Source organism: Rhinatrema bivittatum, chromosome 2 (assembly GCF_901001135.1).
Source record: "Rhinatrema bivittatum chromosome 2, aRhiBiv1.1, whole genome shotgun sequence".
NCBI lineage: Eukaryota > Metazoa > Chordata > Amphibia > Gymnophiona > Rhinatrematidae > Rhinatrema > Rhinatrema bivittatum.
In genome coordinates, this window is record NC_042616.1 from 796,362,255 (window position 1) to 796,382,094 (window position 19,840).

General features: G+C 43.9%; 1 protein-coding gene across 1 annotated transcript in view; it reads right to left on the reverse strand.

Moving 5' to 3' along the window:
- Positions 1–16,316, reverse strand: part of LOC115083407 (serine/threonine-protein phosphatase 6 regulatory ankyrin repeat subunit A-like) — a 190,340-nt gene extending 174,024 nt beyond the window's left edge. The window contains exons 1-2 of the mRNA XM_029587212.1: positions 16,287–16,316; positions 15,408–15,512 (exon numbers count right to left, since the gene is read on the reverse strand). Of these exons, the coding sequence (XP_029443072.1) occupies positions 15,408–15,512; positions 16,287–16,316 (135 nt within the window). The remainder of the gene's footprint in view (positions 1–15,407; positions 15,513–16,286) is intronic.
- Between the last annotated feature and the right edge of the window lie 3,524 nt (positions 16,317–19,840).

The window sequence follows — 19,840 nt, forward strand, 5'->3', positions numbered from 1 at the left end:
ACATGCAAAACACATGATAACCTCTTACAGGTACAAGATGATACAAAATATCCCAGGCAGAGAAAACCAAACCTGCAGGTATGCAATGTCAAATACTTGTATGTATGACAATTAAATTGCGTTATATTTCTGTATGTCATAGATTACTTCAAACAGGAGATAGACAAAACTCCTTGCTTACTCTGCACATTTTGGTTGCATGGGATTGTGGGTTTAGAGAGGAAAGGTGTCCCTCAGATGTTGGCATAATATTTTAACATTAAGTTGTTACAATGCATTCCAGTTTTCACCCAGTTTCATTGCACTGGTGAAACTGGTATGTTCGTCATCCTGTGCAGAAGGCAAGAATGGTCAAACTAGCTGTGTACTAAGCATGCGCCAGCAGGTGGCATTCTAGCCCTGGAGAATTGAAGGAACTGGATTTGTATTAGCTGCGCTTTCCATGATACCAGTCCCTGTAACAGCAAGTTTAAGCTCCGGGGAGGTAAAATGACGGCAGTCCTTGTTGGATCCTGCATCCAGGAAACCTGAACACAGTGGTCAGGAAGAATGAGGATTACTGGGGGGCTGGCCAGCTCAGCAGTGAGTGCAGTGCAATTAAGCTGCATGGAGGTTAAGTGCCAGGATTAATACTCCTTGAAAGTGCCGTCAGTCAGTAGAGAAGTGACAGATATCTGTTAACGATACCATCAATTCATTACCATCTTTCTGCTGCTCCATGGGCTGTGGTGTTTGTGTGTCAAATGTGTGAAAGAAAGCAAGGCAGTTGGACCCTCACAAATTATTGAGCTGCATTGCACAGACAACAAGACAGAAAGATAGAGTGAGTTCCTTAGCACTTAGCGAAGTAAAGGAAGAGCAGTGCCTAAGGTCCACTTTACCAGGTGAAAGTCCGAGGTGTCTATTTCATTTTTTATTTCTTGTTAGCCAAAATCCCATGGTAGCTAATTGCGGCAATACAATACATCAGCATTCAAATTGCAGAAAATAGCACAATAAATAATGCACGTGAACAATAATAATAAGACAATATACACTACTAATACAATATGCAACTGTTATTGCTGCTATTGAAGCTTGAACCAAAAATGGAAATCCTGTCAGATCATCAAAAATGGGAGATATTTGAAACAATTAGTCAACTAACAGTCCCAAAAATAATTCAAAAGATGAATTCCTCTCAGGCCCCTTCAATGCATGCCCACCTACAATATTAACAATTGTAAGAGAAGATATTTCAGTTTTATTGACAGGCATAACTAACCTATTTCTCTCAAGTGGAACTTTAACCTCTAGTCTAAAGCATCCAATTTTGAAAAAAAAATACTGATCCTGCAATGGTAACCAATTACCAACCAATTTCATCCTTCCCATTTCTTGCAAAACTTACAGAATCTGTTGTTCTGAAAAAAGTTACAGAATATCTTAATACTCACCTCCTGACAGATTAATTTCAGTTTGGTTTCCGCAAAATCTTTAGTACGAAACTTTATCATAGAAACATAGAAACATAGAAATGACGGCAGAAGAAGACCAAACGGCCCATCCAGTCTGCCCAGCAAGCTTCACATTTTCTCATACTTATCTGTTTCTCTTAGCTCTTTGGTTCTATTTCTCTTCCACCCCCACCATGAATGTAGAGAGCAGTGATGGAGCTGCAACCAAGTGAAATATCAAGCTTGATTAGTTAGGGGTAGTAGGGGTAGTAACCGCCGCAATAAGCAAGCTACACCCATGCTTATTTGTTTTACCCAGACTGTGTTATTCAGCCCTTATTGGTTGTTTTTCTTCTCCCCTGCCGTTGAAGCAGGGAGCTATGCTGGATATGCGTGTAGTATCAGTTTTTCTTCTCCCCTGCCGTTGAAGCAGAGAGCTATGCTGGATATGCGTGAAGTATCAGTTTTTCTTCTCCCCTGCGGTTGAAGCAGGATATGCATTGAAAGTGAAGTATCAGGCTTATTTGGTTTGGGGTAGTAACCGCCGTAACAAGCCAGCTACTCCCCGCTTTGTGAGTGCGAATCCTTTTTTCTTCTCCCCTGCCGTTGAAGCAGAGAGCTATGCTGGATATGCGTGAAGTATCAGTTTTTCTTCTCCCCTGCCGTTGAAGCAGAGAGCTATGCTGGATATGCGTGAAGTATCAGTTTTTCTTCTCCCCTGCCGTTGAAGCAGAGAGCTATGCTGGATATGCGTGAAGTATCAGTTTTTCTTCTCCCCTGCCGTTGAAGCAGAGAGCTATGCGTGAAGTATCAGTTTTTCTTCTCCCCTACCGTTGAAGCAGAGAGCTATGCTGGATATGCATTGAAAGTGAAGTATCAGGCTTATTTGGTTTGGGGTAGTAACCACCGTAACAAGCCAGCTACTCCCCACTTTGTGAGTGCGAATCCTTTTTTCCACATTTCCTCTTGCTGTTGTAGCTTAGAGTGATGTTGGAGTCACAGTAACCATGTGTATGTTTATTGAATAAGGGTATTATCTCCAGGCAGTAGCCGTCATTCTGGCGAGCCACCCACTCTTTATTGACGGCCTCTTGATTTTATGGATCCACAGTGTTTATCCCACGCCCCTTTGAAGTCCTTCACAGTTCTGGTCTTCACCACTTCCTTCGGAAGGGCATTCCAGGCATCCACCACCCTCTCCGTGAAGAAATACTTCCTGACATTGGTTCTGAATCTTCCTCCCTGGAGCTTCAAATCGTGACCCCTGGTTCTGCTGATTTTTTTCCTATGGAAAAGGTTTGTCGTTGTCATTGGATCATTAAAACCTTTCAAGTATCTGAAAGTCTGTATCATATCACCTCTGCTCCTCCTTTCCTCCAGGGTGTACATATTTAGATTCTTCAATCTCTCCTCATAAGTCATTTGATGAAGACCTTCCACCTTTTTGGTCACCCTTCTCTGGACCGCCTCCATCTTGTCTCTGTCTCTTCGGAGATACGGTCTCCAGAACTGAACACAATACTCCAGGTGAGGTCTCACCAAGGACCTGTACAAGGGGATAATCACTTCCCTTTTCTTACTCGATATTCCTCTCTCTATGCAGCCCAGCATTCTTCTGGCTTTAGCTATCGCCTTGTCACATTGTTTCGCCGACTTCAGATCATTAGACACCATCACCCCAAGGTCTCTCTCCTGCTCCGTGCACATCAGCCTTTCTCCCCCCATCGAATACAGTTCATTCGGATTTCCACTCCCCATATGCATGACTTTGCACTTCTTGGCATTGAATGTCAGCTGCCATGTCTTCGACCACTCTTCCATCTTCCTTAAATCCCGTCTCATTCTCTCCACTCCTTCCGGCGTGTCCACTCTGTTGCAGATCTTAGTGTCATCCGCAAAAAGACATACCTTACCTTCTATCCCTTCCGCAATGTCGCTCACAAAGATATTGAAAAGGACCGGTCCCAACACCGATCCCTGCGGTACACCGCTTAAAACTGCTCTCTCTTCAGAGAGAGTTCCATTTACCATCACACATTGTCTTCTGTCCGTCAACCAGTTTGCAATCCAGGCCACCACCTCGGCACTCACTCCTAAGCTTCTCATTTTATTCACCAGTCTCCTGTGCGGGACAGTGTCAAAAGCTTTGCTGAAATCCAAGTAGATGACATCGAGTGCTCTTCCTCGATCCAATTCCTTGGTTACCCAGTCAAAAAAGTCAATCAGATTTGTCTGACAGGATCTTCCAATGGTGAATCCATGCTGCCTCTGGTCCAGCAATTCTCCCGACTGTAGATAGTTCACTATTCTCTCTTTCAACAGTGACTCCATTACTTTTCCCACCACTGAAGTGAGGCTAACCGGTCTGTAGTTACCAGCCTCTTCTCTGTTCCCACTCTTGTGAAGCGGGACCACCACCGCTCTCCTCCAATCATTCGGCACCACTCCCGTTTCTAGGGATCTATTGAATAGGTCACACAGCGGACCTGCCAGCACATCTCTGAGCTCCCTCAGTATTCTGGGATGAACTTCATCAGGCCCCATGGCTTTGTCCACTTTCAGTTTCACCAGCTCTTCCCATACATTTTCTACTGTAAATGGAGTTACATCTACTCCATTCCCCTCCAGTTTCTTGTTAACTAGTGTCGGTCCTTCTCCAGGGTCCTCTTTAGTGAACACAGAACTGAAGTATTCATTTAATATTTCTGCCATTTCTTCGTCTCTCTCCACGCATTGATCCTTTCCACCTTTCAATTTCACTATACCATTTTGAACTTTTCTCTTTTCACTGATATATCTGAAAAATGTTTTGTTACCACTCTTTACCTCTTTGGCAATCCTCTCTTCCGCTTGACTTTTTGCCATCTTGATTAATTTCTTCGTCTCCCTCAGTTCTACCAGATATTCTTCTTTGTGTTCCTCCTTTTGGGATCTTTTATATTTCTTGAATGCTGTTCTTTTAGCCTTTATTTTGTCAGCCACCTCCTTTGAGAACCAGATAGGTTTCATTTTTCTTTTGCTTTTCTTTACTTTTCTAACATATAGATTAGTTGCCTTGGTGATTGCTCCTTTTAGATTGGTCCACTGTTGATCCACATCTCTCTCGTTTTCCCAGCCTTTTAGTTCTTCCTCCAGGTACTTCCCCATTTCATCAAAGTCTGTGTTTTTGAACATCAAAACTTGGGTTTTTGTGCTTCTTTTCCGTGTCCTTTTTGTGATATTAAACCATACCGTTTGATGATCACTGGTGCTGAGGTGGGCACCCACCTGGACGTCTGAGACATTATCTCCATTAGTGAGCACTAAGTCGAGTATAGCTCCTTCTCTCGTGGGTTCCATTACCATTTGTTTGAATAAAGCTACTTGCAGGGCATCTACTATTTCTCTACTATTTTTAGATTCTGCAGATGGGATTCTCCAGTCTACATCTGGCATATTAAAGTCTCCAACGATCACCACTTCTCCTTTCTTTGCTATCCTGTGGATGTCTTCAATTAGATCTCTGTCCAGCTCTTCCTTTTGGTTTGGAGGCCTGTAAACCACTCCAATAAAAATGGATGCCCCATCTTTTTTTAAGTCTGCCCATAGTGCTTCTTTGCCCCATCTTCCTTGCAGCTCAGATGCTTGGATATTGTTTCTGACAAATAGAGCCACTCCTCCCCCTTTCCTATCCTCTCTGTCCTTCCTTAACAAGTTATAGCCTGGTATTGCCGTATCCCAGTCATGATATTCCGTAAACCATGTTTCCGTGACAGCAACAACGTCCAAGTCTGCCTCCACCATTAGGGCTTGCAGCTCTGGGATTTTATTACCCAAACTACGAGCATTTGTGCTCATAGCTTTCCAGCTTTCTTTGCTCAGGTTACTGCTGTTCCTGGACTCCTTTTGTGACCTATTTAGTTGAGGTTTGTTATCCACTTTTCTCTTTGCATTTGTGCAAGGGAAGATATTAATGCCTCTGATGACAGAATCATCCATCACTGTGAGCTTTTTCCTTTGGTTTCTGATTTGGAATTTCTGTATGCATTGGGTTTTTTCTCTCTTTTCCGATAACATTTCAATCTTTTTCTCAAGGACTTCTTCAGAATTTAATACAGAGAAGGCATTTTGTACTTGTTGCACTTGATACAGTGTGTGTCTACGGAACACAGGTCTTATTCTACCAGAGCCCACTGAAATACTTTTAAAGTTCCTTAATGGCCTGTGTGAGTGGTGGGATAGAGTTGTGGGTTGCACAGCTTTCAATAATGGGTGTCTGTGGGTTACAGGTCTTATCCTACCTGAGCCCACGGTAAATCTCTTTTTTCTTGAGTTTTGGTTATTCAGTGGTAAGTGGAAATTATTTCCTGAATAATGTACCGTGGCTGAGACTCTCTTTATTGAAGCTAATTCAGCTTTAAAGTCATCCAGCTCCTTTTCCAAGGTAGAGAGTTTTGAACAAAAGGGGCAAGCCTTAAGTTTCCATATGATTACCCTCAATATAAAGGCTCCACAGCAGTTGCATTGAATAGTACTCATTTAGGTAAGTTATTTGATTGGTGCACCTAAGGAATAATCAATTTACTAATTTATCTGGTTGCCTATTATGAAGTTAGGATGACTACATTAGAAATACAAACCTAGGGGTGGGTGGGCAGAGGGGTAGGGTGGGAGGGAGTTAAACAGTTTATACCTAGGTCAAGCTGGGTAGGGCAAGACACTTTCTGAAAGTTTACTTGTCCTTTAGCTAGTAAAAGGATCCCACAGCACTTATATCCCAATTTGTAACAGATTATATAACAGTTATACAATTAGAGGGATACTGGGAATTTTTTTCTTTTTTTTTGTGGCTTTTTTGAATCTTACAACAATCTAATATCAAGAAACCAAACAGATTAGTATACAATATAATCAAGAAACCAAACTGATTAGTATACAACACTGGAATAGAAAGGGATTTGAAATCACAGAGCAGTTTTCTACACAGAATCAAACCAATATCAAGGAACCACAGATTATAATACTAGAATAAAAAGGGATTATGAAACACAGAGCAGTATTTCCAAAAACTAGTATCTTATCTGCACTGGAACAGTTGGCTCCTCTCCTGTGCTGTGCACAGGCTGTATTGTTTCTGCTGGCTCACAAGTTAGCTACCTCTAGCTACTGAGTGAGCCACACCCAAACTGGCTATACCTGGACTCTTCTGGATCTGGTCCTCTAGCTAGTAAATTTAAAGATCCTGGAACTGGTCCTCTAGCTAGTAAATGTAAAGGATCCCACAGCACTTATAATCCCAAAATGAAACAGTTTATACCTAGGTCAAGCTGGGTAGGGCAAGACACTTTCTGAAAGTTTACTTGTCCTTTAGCTAGTAAAAGGATCCCACAGCACTTATATCCCAATTTGTAACAGATTATATAACAGTTATACAATTAGAGGGATACTGGGAATTTTTTTCTTTTTTTTTTGTGGCTTTTTTGAATCTTACAACAATCTAATATCAAGAAACCAAACAGATTAGTATACAATATAATCAAGAAACCAAACTGATTAGTATACAACAATCGACACTATCATTTGTGGCTTTGACCAGGATCAGCTGTGCCGCTGTGAACGTGCCACTGTGAATGTCAGTTAACATGACATAGACTTAATTGGCATCTCAGAGACATGGTGAAAGGAGGATAACCAATGGCACAGTGCTATACCAGGGTACAAATTATATCGCAATGACAGAGAATAGCACCCATGAGGCGGTGTGGCGCTTTATGTCTGGGATGGCATAGAGTCCAACAGGATAAACATCCTGCATGAGACTAAATGCAAAATTGAATCTTTATGGGTAGAAATCCCTTGTGTGTTGGGGAAGACTATAGTGATAGGAGTATACTAACATCCACATGGTCAAGATGGTTAGACGGACAGTGAAATGCTAAGAGAAATTAGGGAAGCTAACCAAATTGGTAGTGCGGTAATAATGGGAGACTTCAATTACCCCAATATTGTCTGGGTTAATGTATCATCGGGACATGCTAGAGAGATACAGTTCCTGGATGGAATAAATGATAGCTTTATGGAGCAATTGGTTCAGGAACCGATGAGAGAGGGAGCAATTTTAGATCTAATTCTCAGTGGAGCACAGGACTTGGTGAGAGAGGTAACGGTGGTGGGGCCGCTTGGCAATAGTGATCATAATATGATCAAATTTGATTTAATGACTAGAAGAGGAATAGTGTGCAAATCCAAGGCTCTCGTGCTAAACTTTCAAAAGGGAAACTTTGATAAAATGAGAAAAATTGTTAGAAAAAAACTGAAAGGAGCAGCTACAAAAGTAAAAAGTGTGCAAGAGGCATGGTCAGTTAAAAAATACCATTCTAGAAGCACAGTCCAGATGTATTCCACAACTTAAGAAAGGTGGAAAGAAGGCAAAACGATTACCGGCATGGTTAAAAGGGGAAGTGAAAGAAGCTATTTTAGCCAAAAGATCTTCATTCAAAAATTGGAAGATGGATCCAACAGAAGAAAATAGGATAATGCATAAACGTTGGCAAGTTAAATATAAGACATTGATAAGACAGGCTAAGAGAGAATTTGAAAAGAAGTTGGCCGTAGAGGCAAAAACTCACAGTAAAAACCTTTTTAAATATATCCGAAGCAGAAAGCCTGTGAGGGAGTCAGTTGGACCCTTAGATGATCGAGGGGTTAAAGGAGCACTTAGAGAAGATAAGGCCATCGCGGAAAGATTAAATGATTTCTTTGCTTCGGTGTTTACTGAAGGGGATTTTGGGGAGGTACCCGTACTGGAGAAGGTTTTCATGGATAATGATTCAAAGGACTGAATCAAATCACGGTGAACCTAGAAGATGTGGTAGACCTGATTGACAAACTGAAGAGTAGTAAATCACCTGGATCAGACCTATTAGTAAAAATTTGTAACCTATCATTAAAATCATCCATTGAACCTGAAGACTGGAGGATAGCTGATGTAACCCCAATATTTAAAAAGGGCTCCAGGGGCGATCCGGGAAACTACATACCGGTTAGCCTGACTTCAGTGCCAGGAAAAATAGTGGAAAGTGTTCTAGACATCAAAATCACAGAACATATAGAAAGATATGGTTTAATGGAACAAAGTCAGCATGGCTTTACCCAAGGCAAGTCTTGCCTCACAAATCTGCTTCACTTTTTTGAAGCATGTGGATAAAGTTGAACCGGTAGATGTAGTATACTTGGATTTTCAGAAGGCATTTGACAAAGTTCCTCATGGGAGGCTTCTAGGAAAAGTAAAAAGTCATGGGATAGGTGGCGATGTCCTTTTGTGGACAGACAGTAGGATTAAATGGACAATTTTCTCAGTGGAAGGGAGTGGGCAGTGGAGTGCCTCAGGGTTCTGTATTGGGACCCTTACTTTTCAATATATTTATAAATGATCTGGAAAGAAATACGACAAGTGAGATAATCAAATTTGCAGATGATACAAAATTGTTCAGAGTAGTTAAATCACCTGCAGAATGTGATAAATTGCAGGAAGATATTCTGAGACTGGAAAATTGGGCATCCAAATGGAAGATTAAATTTAATGTGGATAAGTGCAAGGTGATGCATATAGGGAAAAATAACCCATGCTATAGTTACACAATGTTAGGTTCCATATTAGGAGCTACAACCCAAGAAAGAGATCTAGGCGTCATAGTGGATAACACATTGAAATCGTCGGTTCAGTGTGCTGCAGCAGTCAAAAAAGCAAACAGAATGTTGGGAATTATTAGAAAGGGAATGGTGAATAAAACGGAAAATGTCATAATGCGTCTGTATCGCTCCATGGTGAGACCGCACCTTGAATACTATGTACAATTCTGGTCGCCGCATCTCAAAAAAGATATAATTGCGATGGAGAAGGTACAGAGAAGGGCTACCAAAATGATAAGGGAAATGGAACAGCTCCCCTATGAGGAAAGACTAAAGAGGTTAGGACTTTTCAGCTTGGAGAAGAGACGGCTGAGGGGGGATATGATAGAGGTGTTTAAAATCATGAGAGGTCTAGAACGGGTAGATGTGAATCAGTTATTTACTCTTTCGGATAATAGAAAGACTAGGGGGCACTCCATGAAGTTAGCATGTGGCACATTTAAAACTAATCGAAGAAAGTTCTTTTTTACTCAACGCACAATTAAACTCTGGAATTTGTTGCCAGAGGATGTGGTTAGTGCAGTTAGTATAGCTGTGTTTAAAAAAGGATTGGATAAGTTCTTGGAAGAGTAGTCCATTACCTGCTATTAATTAAGTTGACTTAGAAAATAGCCACTGCTATTACTAGCAACGATAACATGGAATAGACTTAGTTTTTGGGTACTTGCCAGGTTCTTATGGCCTGGATTGGCCACTGTTGGAAACAGGATCCTGGGCTTGATGGACCCTTGGTCTGACCCAGTATGGCATGTTCTTATGTTCTTATGTTCTAATTTGAACTGCAATATGAGATAAGTCCTTTTCCATATGTCGCCAACCTTATGAGGAATTAATTTGTGATAAAAGGAACTGCGAGTACTTGTTTTTAATTGCGTTTTCAAAAAAATGTATAATATAAGGCATATGATTGAAAAACAGCACATTTCTAAACAGTTAGTCACTTTTGTTGAAGTGACAGTGAATCTAATGCCCCTGTTTACTGTGCATTTGTAAGATAAGGCTCTATACGTGTAGTCAGTGATGCTTTTCTTCTATGCTGCCTTTAGAAGGGTTTTTTCTATTCCATCCAATTTTTCTTTCCATATCACCCCCTACCAACACCACCTTCCCGCAAAATGTGCGTAGCCTCGGCTTCACCCTAGATAATCATTTTAACTTCAAAAAATTCATCAATGCCACAATTAAAGACTGTTTCTTCAAATTGCACACCTTGAAAAAACTCAAACCCCTTTTACAGCTCAATGATTTTCGTACTATACTACAAGCCATCATCTTATCGAAAATTGATTACTGTAATGCCATGCTGTTAGGCCTAACTAAAAGCACCATCCAACCCCTCCAACTTCTCCAACATGCAGCAGCCCGTATCCTCACCAACACATAAAAACAACCACATTACCCCTGTACTCAAATATCTGCACTGGTTAACCGTCACATCAAGAATCACATACAAATCCCTCACCCTAATCCACAAATCTCTTCACAACCAAAACATGCACTGGTTTAGAGAACATCTCACTTTTCATAACCCAAACAGACCCACTAGAAAACAACACCTTGCAACTTTGCATACCCCCTCCCCCAAACTCACCAAGCTATGCTCCACCAAAGAACGGGCATTCTCCCTAGCTGGGCCTACCCTTTGGAACAAGCTACCATCCTCACTCCGCCAAGAATCATGCCCGAAAAAATTCAAGCAGAGCCTTAAGACTTGGCTCTTCAAGCAGGCGTACACCTAAGTTCACGCCCTCACCTCCTCCTTACTCACGCCTTCACCACTTCCTCGCTTACTCCACCCCTTTCAATCGCCCCTTACGACCCTTTGCGCTTTACATCCCTGCAACTTAATACCTCTTGAAACATTTTCTCCTATGCAGTCAAACCAAATCACGATATGTCAGCATAACCTCATATATCCCTTTGTAATTTAACTTGTTTTTAACTCCTCTTGTCTAAATTTGTATATAATTCCTCCTTGTAAGAATTTGATGTTAAATGTAGGTTTCCGTAACTCCCTGTTTCTTGATTTTTACCTCTAATCCCTCCCCCTTTAGCTCACTTTCCCTTTGCCCCCCCTCTATCTTCGTTCTTATCTCACCCTCCTACCTATATCCCTCAGTTCTATGTTCATTGTAAAGCCTGTTGCTAATTTTTGTTTCTTGTCAACCGATGAGATGTTCCCAACGTTCATCGGTATATAAAAACTGTTAAATAAATAAATAAATAAATAAATAAATAAATAAATAAACAAACACACACTCCTAGTCTTTTACATTGTAATACAATTCCCTCCTGGCTCTCACACAATAAATTACAACTAAATGTAGACAAAACAGAAGTTCTCCTTCTATCAATGCGAAAAGATCTAGACCCAAACTTTCCAACATCCTTCGTGTTTAAAGGTAAAAAAAAAAATCCTAATTAAGCAGCAGGTATGTCCCTGAAACCACACCTAGGCAATATTGTTAAAAACTCATTTTTCAAGCTATGTATGGCTAAAAATGTGAAACCCCTCTTAAATCCACAAGACTTTCGAACAGTACTTCAAGCATTCATTTTGACTGGCATAGAGTATTGTAATGGAATATTAATTGGCTTCCCCAACAACATATTAAGATCATTTCAACTGGTCCAAATCTCTGCTGCCCGGCTACTTACACGAGCACACAACAGCCAGGCTTGCAGGCTCTGTACTGGCTTCCAATTCAATTCAGACTTCAATATTAAATAATTACATTGGTCCATAAACGTCTGCGGAATGACTCCGTCCCATGGTTCAACTCTACACTGCAAATTTATAAACTCAATCAAGCCTTGAGATCGGAGAGGAAAAATCTTTTAGAAGTAAAGTTGCACGCTTGTTATTACCAGGGAGAGGGCTTTCTCCATGGCAGCACCAGAATTATGGAGCTTGCTTCCTGAGCAGTTACATTTAATATCGTGCAGCAAAATGTTTAAAAAAAAAAGATTTAAAAGCCATCCATTTAAATTAGCTTTTGAAGGCATTTAAAAGCAAAAAGTACTTTTTCCTGACAGGCTAGCATTATTGAAGTATTATTTTTGTTTGTTTGCCTATTTTTATACTTTGTATGCTATGTTTTCACATGTACGTATAATTGTTCTGTTTTCAGTATGTATTGTCAGTGTAATCCCTGTAATCTGTTACAAACCTCTGGAAGTATGTGGACAAGAAATCAATTTTATGTATATAAATACTTATTATTCATCATTCACCCGTCAACAAAATGAGACAATTGTTTAATAATTGCTAAAGCACGTTAAAGTAGTTTTAATTTGCGGTAGTTCGGAGCATTAAGCCTTTAGTAAGAGCAGCATTGAAAGGGACAACCCTAGGCCAGCCTGCTGGCACAGTGCCAGGGCTGCACATTGCCCCATTCCCCAAGTCCAATCTTCTGCTTCCTGGCTGGATAGGGATCCTGCAGAGGCAGTGCTCACGCCCCCTCTGGGCGCACACAGGAGACATGGGGCTGGATTTACTAATACCGCCAGGCTCTTTGAATCCCGCGGTAACGGGGGGGGGACGACGAAAGAGGGGGGGGGGGGGCGGTCCTGCGAAACTGGCAGGGAAAAAGACGCGTACCTTTCGCTGTCGGCGAAGTCTTCGCGGCGTCAGCCCCGGTGCCGCCCCGACTTCTCCTCTTCTGGGGCTGACGCCTCCCCGATCTTGGTATCGCACGCGACAAGGGACTTTTCGCGTGCGAAACGTCCCTTATCGCGTGCGATCCGTTTGGAAAATGGCCCCCATGGTCTTTGCTGAAGGGAAAGATCAAATATTCATACCAAAATAATCCTCGCGGGAAGCATGAGTGCCTGAATGTAAACCGATGTGATATCTCAGATCGAATGTCGGTTATATAAAAATAATAAATAAATAAAAAAGATAAAAGGGCCGTCAAACTATGGAGCCAGCTGGCACGCCTCGTGGATAGCCTTGCTTTGCTTATAAATCGTAACCGTTGGTCCAGAAGTCACAAGGAACCCAACTTTCACGCTCGTCTGCGGTACAGCATGTGTGCAAGCGTGGGAGGCCGCGCAGAGATTCCCGCAATGTGTTGTGCACGCGCCGTGCGGTAAGAGCTGCAGAGCTTATAAAACGCCGCGCGTGCTTCTGCTCTGAAAGCGCGCGCGTATGTTTCAGTTTGCGCAAACATTCCCAATAGAATAAAAAACGGCGGCAGGTAAACCTTCCGTGCTGGGCCTTCTTCAGAGCGGGTTTTACCTAAACCAGCAGAGCAGGCACCTAAGGACTGTCTGTGTAAGGATTTTTTTCTGCCGGGTTTCTTTTTGGAGTGATTCAGAAGCACCAGGGGGTATTAGGGCTATAGATTTAGGGAAAATCTTTTCGAAAAAAGGATGGGTGTTGCGGCCGGGTTCTGTGGTTGAATAGTGGACCCTTGGGCCAACCCACCCCGAGGGGCGGAGCAGGTTGGGAGGCGGAGCCAAGACTCAGAGGGCGAGGCGTAGCGGCAGGAATCTGAACAAGGTCTTCACCCGGGTACACAGAACCCCCCAGGTGGAGCCCATAGGGTTCTGGCACCTTGGGACTTGGGCCTCAGAGAGAGAGTCCAGCAACAGAGAACTAGATAATCCACAGATGACAGGGACAGGCACAAGCTCTTCACCCGGGCACCCGAGAACCCCCAGGAGGAGCCGTAGGGTTCTGGTACCTTGGGACTTGGGCCCCAGAGAAGCGAGAGTCCAGTAACAATGAGGCAGGTACTCCTGGGAGTACTAGCACAAGCTCTTCACCCGGACACCTAGCAACCCCCCAGGAGGAGCCCGTAGGGTTCTGGCACCTTGGGACTTGGGTGCTAGAGAGGAAAGCCAGCAGTCCGAGACTAGACAGTTCAGGAGACTGGAGTGTAAACCAAGAGCTTCACCCGGACGCCTGGAACCCCCCAGGAGGAGCCCGTAGGGTTCCGACGTCTTGGGACTTAGGAGAACAGCGAACACTCTATCTCTCAGAAGGGGTACAGGATACCTGGCGTGGGGTCTGGAGTAATGGCAAGGCAAGGCGAAGCAGGCACTCGGGTAGGCCAACCTGGACGCAGGACCAGAAGCAGGCTGGGCACGCTTCAGAGGAACGGAGTCAAGGCAGGCAGCCAAGGAAGCGGGGTCTGGTAGTCCGAGATCAAGGCAGGCGGCAGGCAAAGTGTGGTCAGGCAATCCGGGGTCAAGGCAGGCGGCAGGCAAAGCGTGGTCAGGCAATCCGGGGTCAAGGCAGGCGGCAGGCAAAGCGTGGTCAGGCAATCCGAGGTCAAGGCAGGCGGCAGGCAAGGCGTGGTCAGGCAATCCGAGGTCAAGGCAGGAATCAGGCAAAGCGTGGTCAGGCTATCCGAGGTCAAGGCAGGAATCAGGCAAGGCGTAGTCAGGCAATCCGAGGTCAAGGCAGGCGGCAGGCAAAGCGTGGTCAGGCAATCCGAGGTCAAGGCAGGCGGCAGGCAAGGCGTGGTCAGGGAATCCGAGGTCAAGGCAGGAATCAGGCAAAGCGTGGTCAGGCAATCCGAGGTCAAGGCAGGAATCAGGCAAGGCGTAGTCAGGCAATCTGAGGTCAAGGCAGGAATCAGGCAAGGCGTAGTCAGGCAAACCGGAGTCAGGCAGGAAGCAGGCAAGCAAGGAACGCAACTCAGAGCTACAAGACTGTAGTGAACCTTGTTGCAAGGCGAAGAGGAACACTCTGAGCGCCGGTTATATTTGGATGGCGGGTAACGTCATCAGTGCGGGCGGAGCCAGACTTCCGGGGTCTGGGCTCACAAGACGTCCGCACTCGCGGGCGCGCAAGGCCGCAGGAATCAGAGCGTGGAAATGGCGGAGGCCACATGGGCCTATGCGAGGCCCCGGAGGCTGGAAGGTGGAACCCACGGCGTTTGTTGAGCTGAAGGTAGGCGCTATTCACCGGAAAAAGAGGGGAAGCGGCACAGACCGCAACAATGGGGGTGTGTGGGTGTTTGTTTTTTTATGCCAGTCACAATTACATTTTGATAGCTGCCACTTTCAGTGGAACAAGTTTTGCTTTCTCCTATTTTCTTAGTAGATTGAAAACCACACAACCGCAACGGTTAAACAAACTAAAACATTAGTCAGCTGGTTTTCTTGACATGCTTACTTTTGGCATTCTCTTTTTGGCATTCCTATATTTCCAATGCAAGAAAATGCATATTTTCTCTATCCATTTTGTACACGTACATGTGTCTATTTTATGCATGAAATAGTCGTGACGCTGGGAATAAACGCCCAGACGTACACAAAAAGTGCGCGCATATACCCTTTTGAAAATACTTTCTTGTGCTCGTACTCAGAATCACCAGTGCGCCGATACCTCTTCCAGTTCACCCAGTCCTTCTTCAGGTCACCCAGCCCTCCCACCTCAAAATGACTTTCGATCTTTCAGGCCAATACAGAAAAACCCACGGGAGAGCCGGCAAGCGCCCGCTCTCCCGACACGTGCCCAGGCCACTCTCCTGGGCGCGCAATTCAGTAAGAAAAAATATGCTAATGAGGGCCCGGGGTAAAAGGAGGCGCTAGGGACACTAGCGCGTCCCTAGCGCCTCCTTTTTGACAGAAGCAGCGGCTGTCAGCGGGTTTGACAGCCAATGCTCAATTTTACCGGCGTCGGTTTTCAAACCCGCTGACAGCCATGGGTTCGGAAAACGGACGCCGGCAAAATTGAGCGTCCGTCTTCCAACCCGCGGACCTCGGGCAGATTTTACATTTTTTATTTTAAATGTTTTTTTACTTTTGGGGCATCCGATTTAATATCGCTATGATATTAAGTCAGAGGGCGTACAGAAAAGCGGTTTTTTTCTGCTTTTCTGTACCCTTTCCCTGTGCCGGCCAAAATTAACCCCTGCCTTTGGCAGGCGTTAATTTCTGAAAGTAAAATGTGCGGCTTTGCTGCACATTTTACTTTCTGGATTGCGAGGGAATGACCAATAGGCCCATCAACATGCATTTGCATGTTGCGGGCGCTATTAGTTTTGGGGGAGGGGTGGCCGCACGTTTTCCGCGCACTATTACCCCTTACTATATAAGGGGTAAAAATAGCGCGTCGAAAACGCGCGTCCAAATGGGGGCTAACATTGCGCTCAGTCTGAGCGCACTTTACTGCATCTGCCCATTTGAAAGCATGCGTGCAGATGTGCATGCGGAACACCGCACCTGCCTCTGGAGCAGGTGCAACGTTTGCATCCCTGTGAACGTGCGTACCGGGACAACCAGAGGAGTTTCCAAAGTTGACCTGCTTGGGTCTGCAGACTTGAGACCTATGCAAGCTGTTATAGAATGACCCTCTTAAAAGCTGCTTTTGCAAAGGAATTTTTTTTTTTTTTTTGCTTTTGCAAAGCCAACTTTACACGCCAGGGAAGATTATGAAATTCCATTTGTAGCGCGACAGAGTTAAAAAAAAAACAAGAGGCCTCGTTAGTGCCAGATTTCCTGTGTTGCACAAATCTTAAAACATTTTTCACAAGTGTCAAAAGCACCGACATAGGAAATAAGAGGAGCTGCATGACTGCTCAGTGAGGCAAATAAAAGAAGTGTGAGTATTTGGGTGAATGGGTGTCTGCGGGCATCTCAGTGGGTGGTGTGAAGAAGGACATTATTGGATTCATCTCTGGTGGCTTTTTCTCCTGAATTCCACAAATATCTTTTTTTTTTTTTTCAGGCCATTCCAATTGTCTTGTTTCACATTTTAAACAAATATCTTATGAATATCTTCTTTACAACAGGTGTTAGTGGAGCTGGGGGGGGGGGCACATGAGGGGGGAGGGTGTTCCTCTATTAGCTTGCTCGAAACTAAATTTATTTGGCGTGAACTAGCAACGCTCACTAATTTAAAGTAATGTAGATCTAATTTAGCTCTGAAATTCCCTCTCGTCTATTCTTGAATAGGCGATGGCTACGTAGCAGGTTGTCTGACGAATGCCAGATTATGGGGGGGGGGGACAGCCCCTGTCTCGCTCAGCTTGTTTGTTGTGATTAATGAAGCAAAGGGCAGGGCTTCGTTCATTAAGTGAATCCACAGGCTCTCATTGCCTCTGGGCTTTAGGAGCACGGTGCACGTAGAGACCGTTTTCAGTTTTTATTTATTCCTTTTTTTTCCCCAGGAATGTATCTGTGTTTATTACAACGAGAATAAAAACAGGCTAAATCAGTGCAAAAAAACACCCCAAAACAAACCCCCCCAAAAAAACTGATGATGCACCATTTTCCCAGGCCCATATCATTGTTGTCCTTATTGCAACGAACGCTGAAAAGTTCCTGGGGGAAAAAAAGCCCATCAAATAAAACTGAAAAACGAAGGTCCCTAGGTGTTTGCCATAAGGGTGTTCCCATGGCCAACCCTTGGCTCCACTCCTGAGTGCCAACCTATGGAATTCTTCGGGGCATGGAATTTAATTAATTAGCGTCGTCTCCACCAAGGTGGCAGATTATAAACTCAAAAGAAAAAGGCAGACTTGCGCTTGTTTACTGAGTTCAGCACTGCTGGAATTTCAGGAGGTGCTGCTTTTTAGTTTTCTCATTGTACAGAGGTCCCACAAGAGGCGTTCTTCCCTACTCTACCTCTCCCCCCCTCCCACACACCAAGCCTCTGCCCCCCACCAATCCAAGTGCCCTCCTCCTGACCTCCCATCTAAAGCTCACCGAGATTGTTTATAAATTCGTCCCCCGTCCGAAAACTGATGAGATTTTTTTTTTTTTTTTTTTTTGCTGACTCCGGGCCATGGGTCATGAATTTTACAGAAGGGCCCTGCACTTCAAAAACCAAAAGGTTATGGGAGTAATTCACCAAGCCAAGCCTGCCAAGAATTCACTCTTGCCACTCACTGCATCTGTCCTTTGATTTCTGGGATGGAGGTTGTGCCTGGAGGCTTTGCTGCTGTACATTTTTATATTTACAAAGGCTGCTCAGAATGAATTTAAAAAAAAAAGAAAGGAATGGTATTAGTGTAATAGCAATAATAAACCAAAATATTATTATTCCGGAAATCGTTGCTTGGAAAGCTGTGCCATGATTAGAGCTGAGATGGGGAAACCTGGAGACACTGGCTCCATTTACCCTATCACTTTGCAAACAGAATGTTAGGAATTATTAGGAAGGGAATGGTTAATAGAACAGAAAATGTCATAATGCGTCTGGATCTCTCCATGGTGAGTCCGCACATTGAATACTGTGTACAATTCCGGTCGCCGCATCTCAAAACAGATATAGTTGTGATAGAGAAGGTACAGAGAAGGGCAACCAAAATGATAAAGGGGATAGAACAGCTTCCCTATGAGGAAAGACTAAAGAGGTTAGGGCTGTTCAGCTTGGAGAAGAGACGGCTGAGAGGGGATATGATAGAGATGTTTAAAATCATGAGAGGTCTAGAACGGGTAGATGTGAATCGGTTATTTACACTTTCGAATAATAGAAGGACTAGGGGGTATTCTGTGAAGTTAGCAAGTAGCACATTTAAGACTAATTGGAGAAAATTCTTTTTCACTCAACGCACAATTAAGCTCTGGAGTTTGTTGCCAGAGGATGTGGTTAGGGCAGTTAATATAGCTGGGTTTAAAAAAAAGATTTGGATAAGTTCTTGGAGGAGAAGTCCATAAACTGCTATTACTCAAGTTGTCTTAGAGAACAGCCACTGCTATTACTGGCATCAGTAGCATGGGATCTTCTTAGTGTTTGGGTACTTGCCAGGTTCTTGTGGCCTGGTTTGGCCTCTGTTGGAAACAGGATGCTGGGCTTGATGGACCCTTGGTCTAACCCAGCATGGCAATTACTTATGTTCTTATTTTCACTTGCTTTATCACACTAAAACACGGCTTGTAAGGTCTTTGGAGTAAGCACTTTGTGACTAGGTGATTTTGCTGAATCTTACGCAGGGCTGTGTACATGAACAGCAACATAGAAAACTGGCATTACGGCAGGAATGTCTTAGGACAGTGTTTCCTAACTATTTGAATGCTAGGGACTGGTTGGCTGAGCTCCTAAGCAGACATGGACTGGCTGGATGGGTAGAGTTGGAGGAGACAGCTGAAGAATGGGGGAGGAGGAGGTCCATCCTATGGCTGCAGAGCATAGGGGCTCCCTCTGTGGCTAATAGCAGGGGGATGGGGATGTATATTCCTCCCTCTTCAAGGGGCTGATGCAATACAGTGCGCTCAGCTGAGCGCACTGTTTAACCTGCAGTTGCACGCGGGTTGTATAGGCGCTAATTAATCCCTTTATGCAATAAGGGAATTGGCACCTCTACAAAGTACGTCCAACTCGGAGTGAGTCTAATAGCGCTCATCACATGCAAATGCATGTGATTGAGGCAATTAGCATTCACTCCAGGTGCAAATAAAAAATGTGCATCTAGGACGCACATTTAGTGCTCAGCAATTAATGCCTGCCTGGAGCAGGCATTAATTGTTGAGCGCTCCTTAAACCAGTACAGAAAAGCAGATATTAAGTAGGAGGAAAAACAAAATTAAATAAAGTTAAAAAATAGAAAAAAAAACCCCACTGGCAGTCGGGTGCAGGAAACAGACGCTTGAATGACAAGCGTCCATTTCCTGAACCCCCTGGCTGTGCGGCATTTAGGAAACCGACGCCGATAAACTCGGCATCGTTTTCCTAACCAGCGGACCCCCGACGCCAATCAGGTTCTCATTAGCAAGGAGGTGCTAGGGGCGCGCAAGCAACCCTAGCACCTCCTTACTAACACAACCCCCTAATT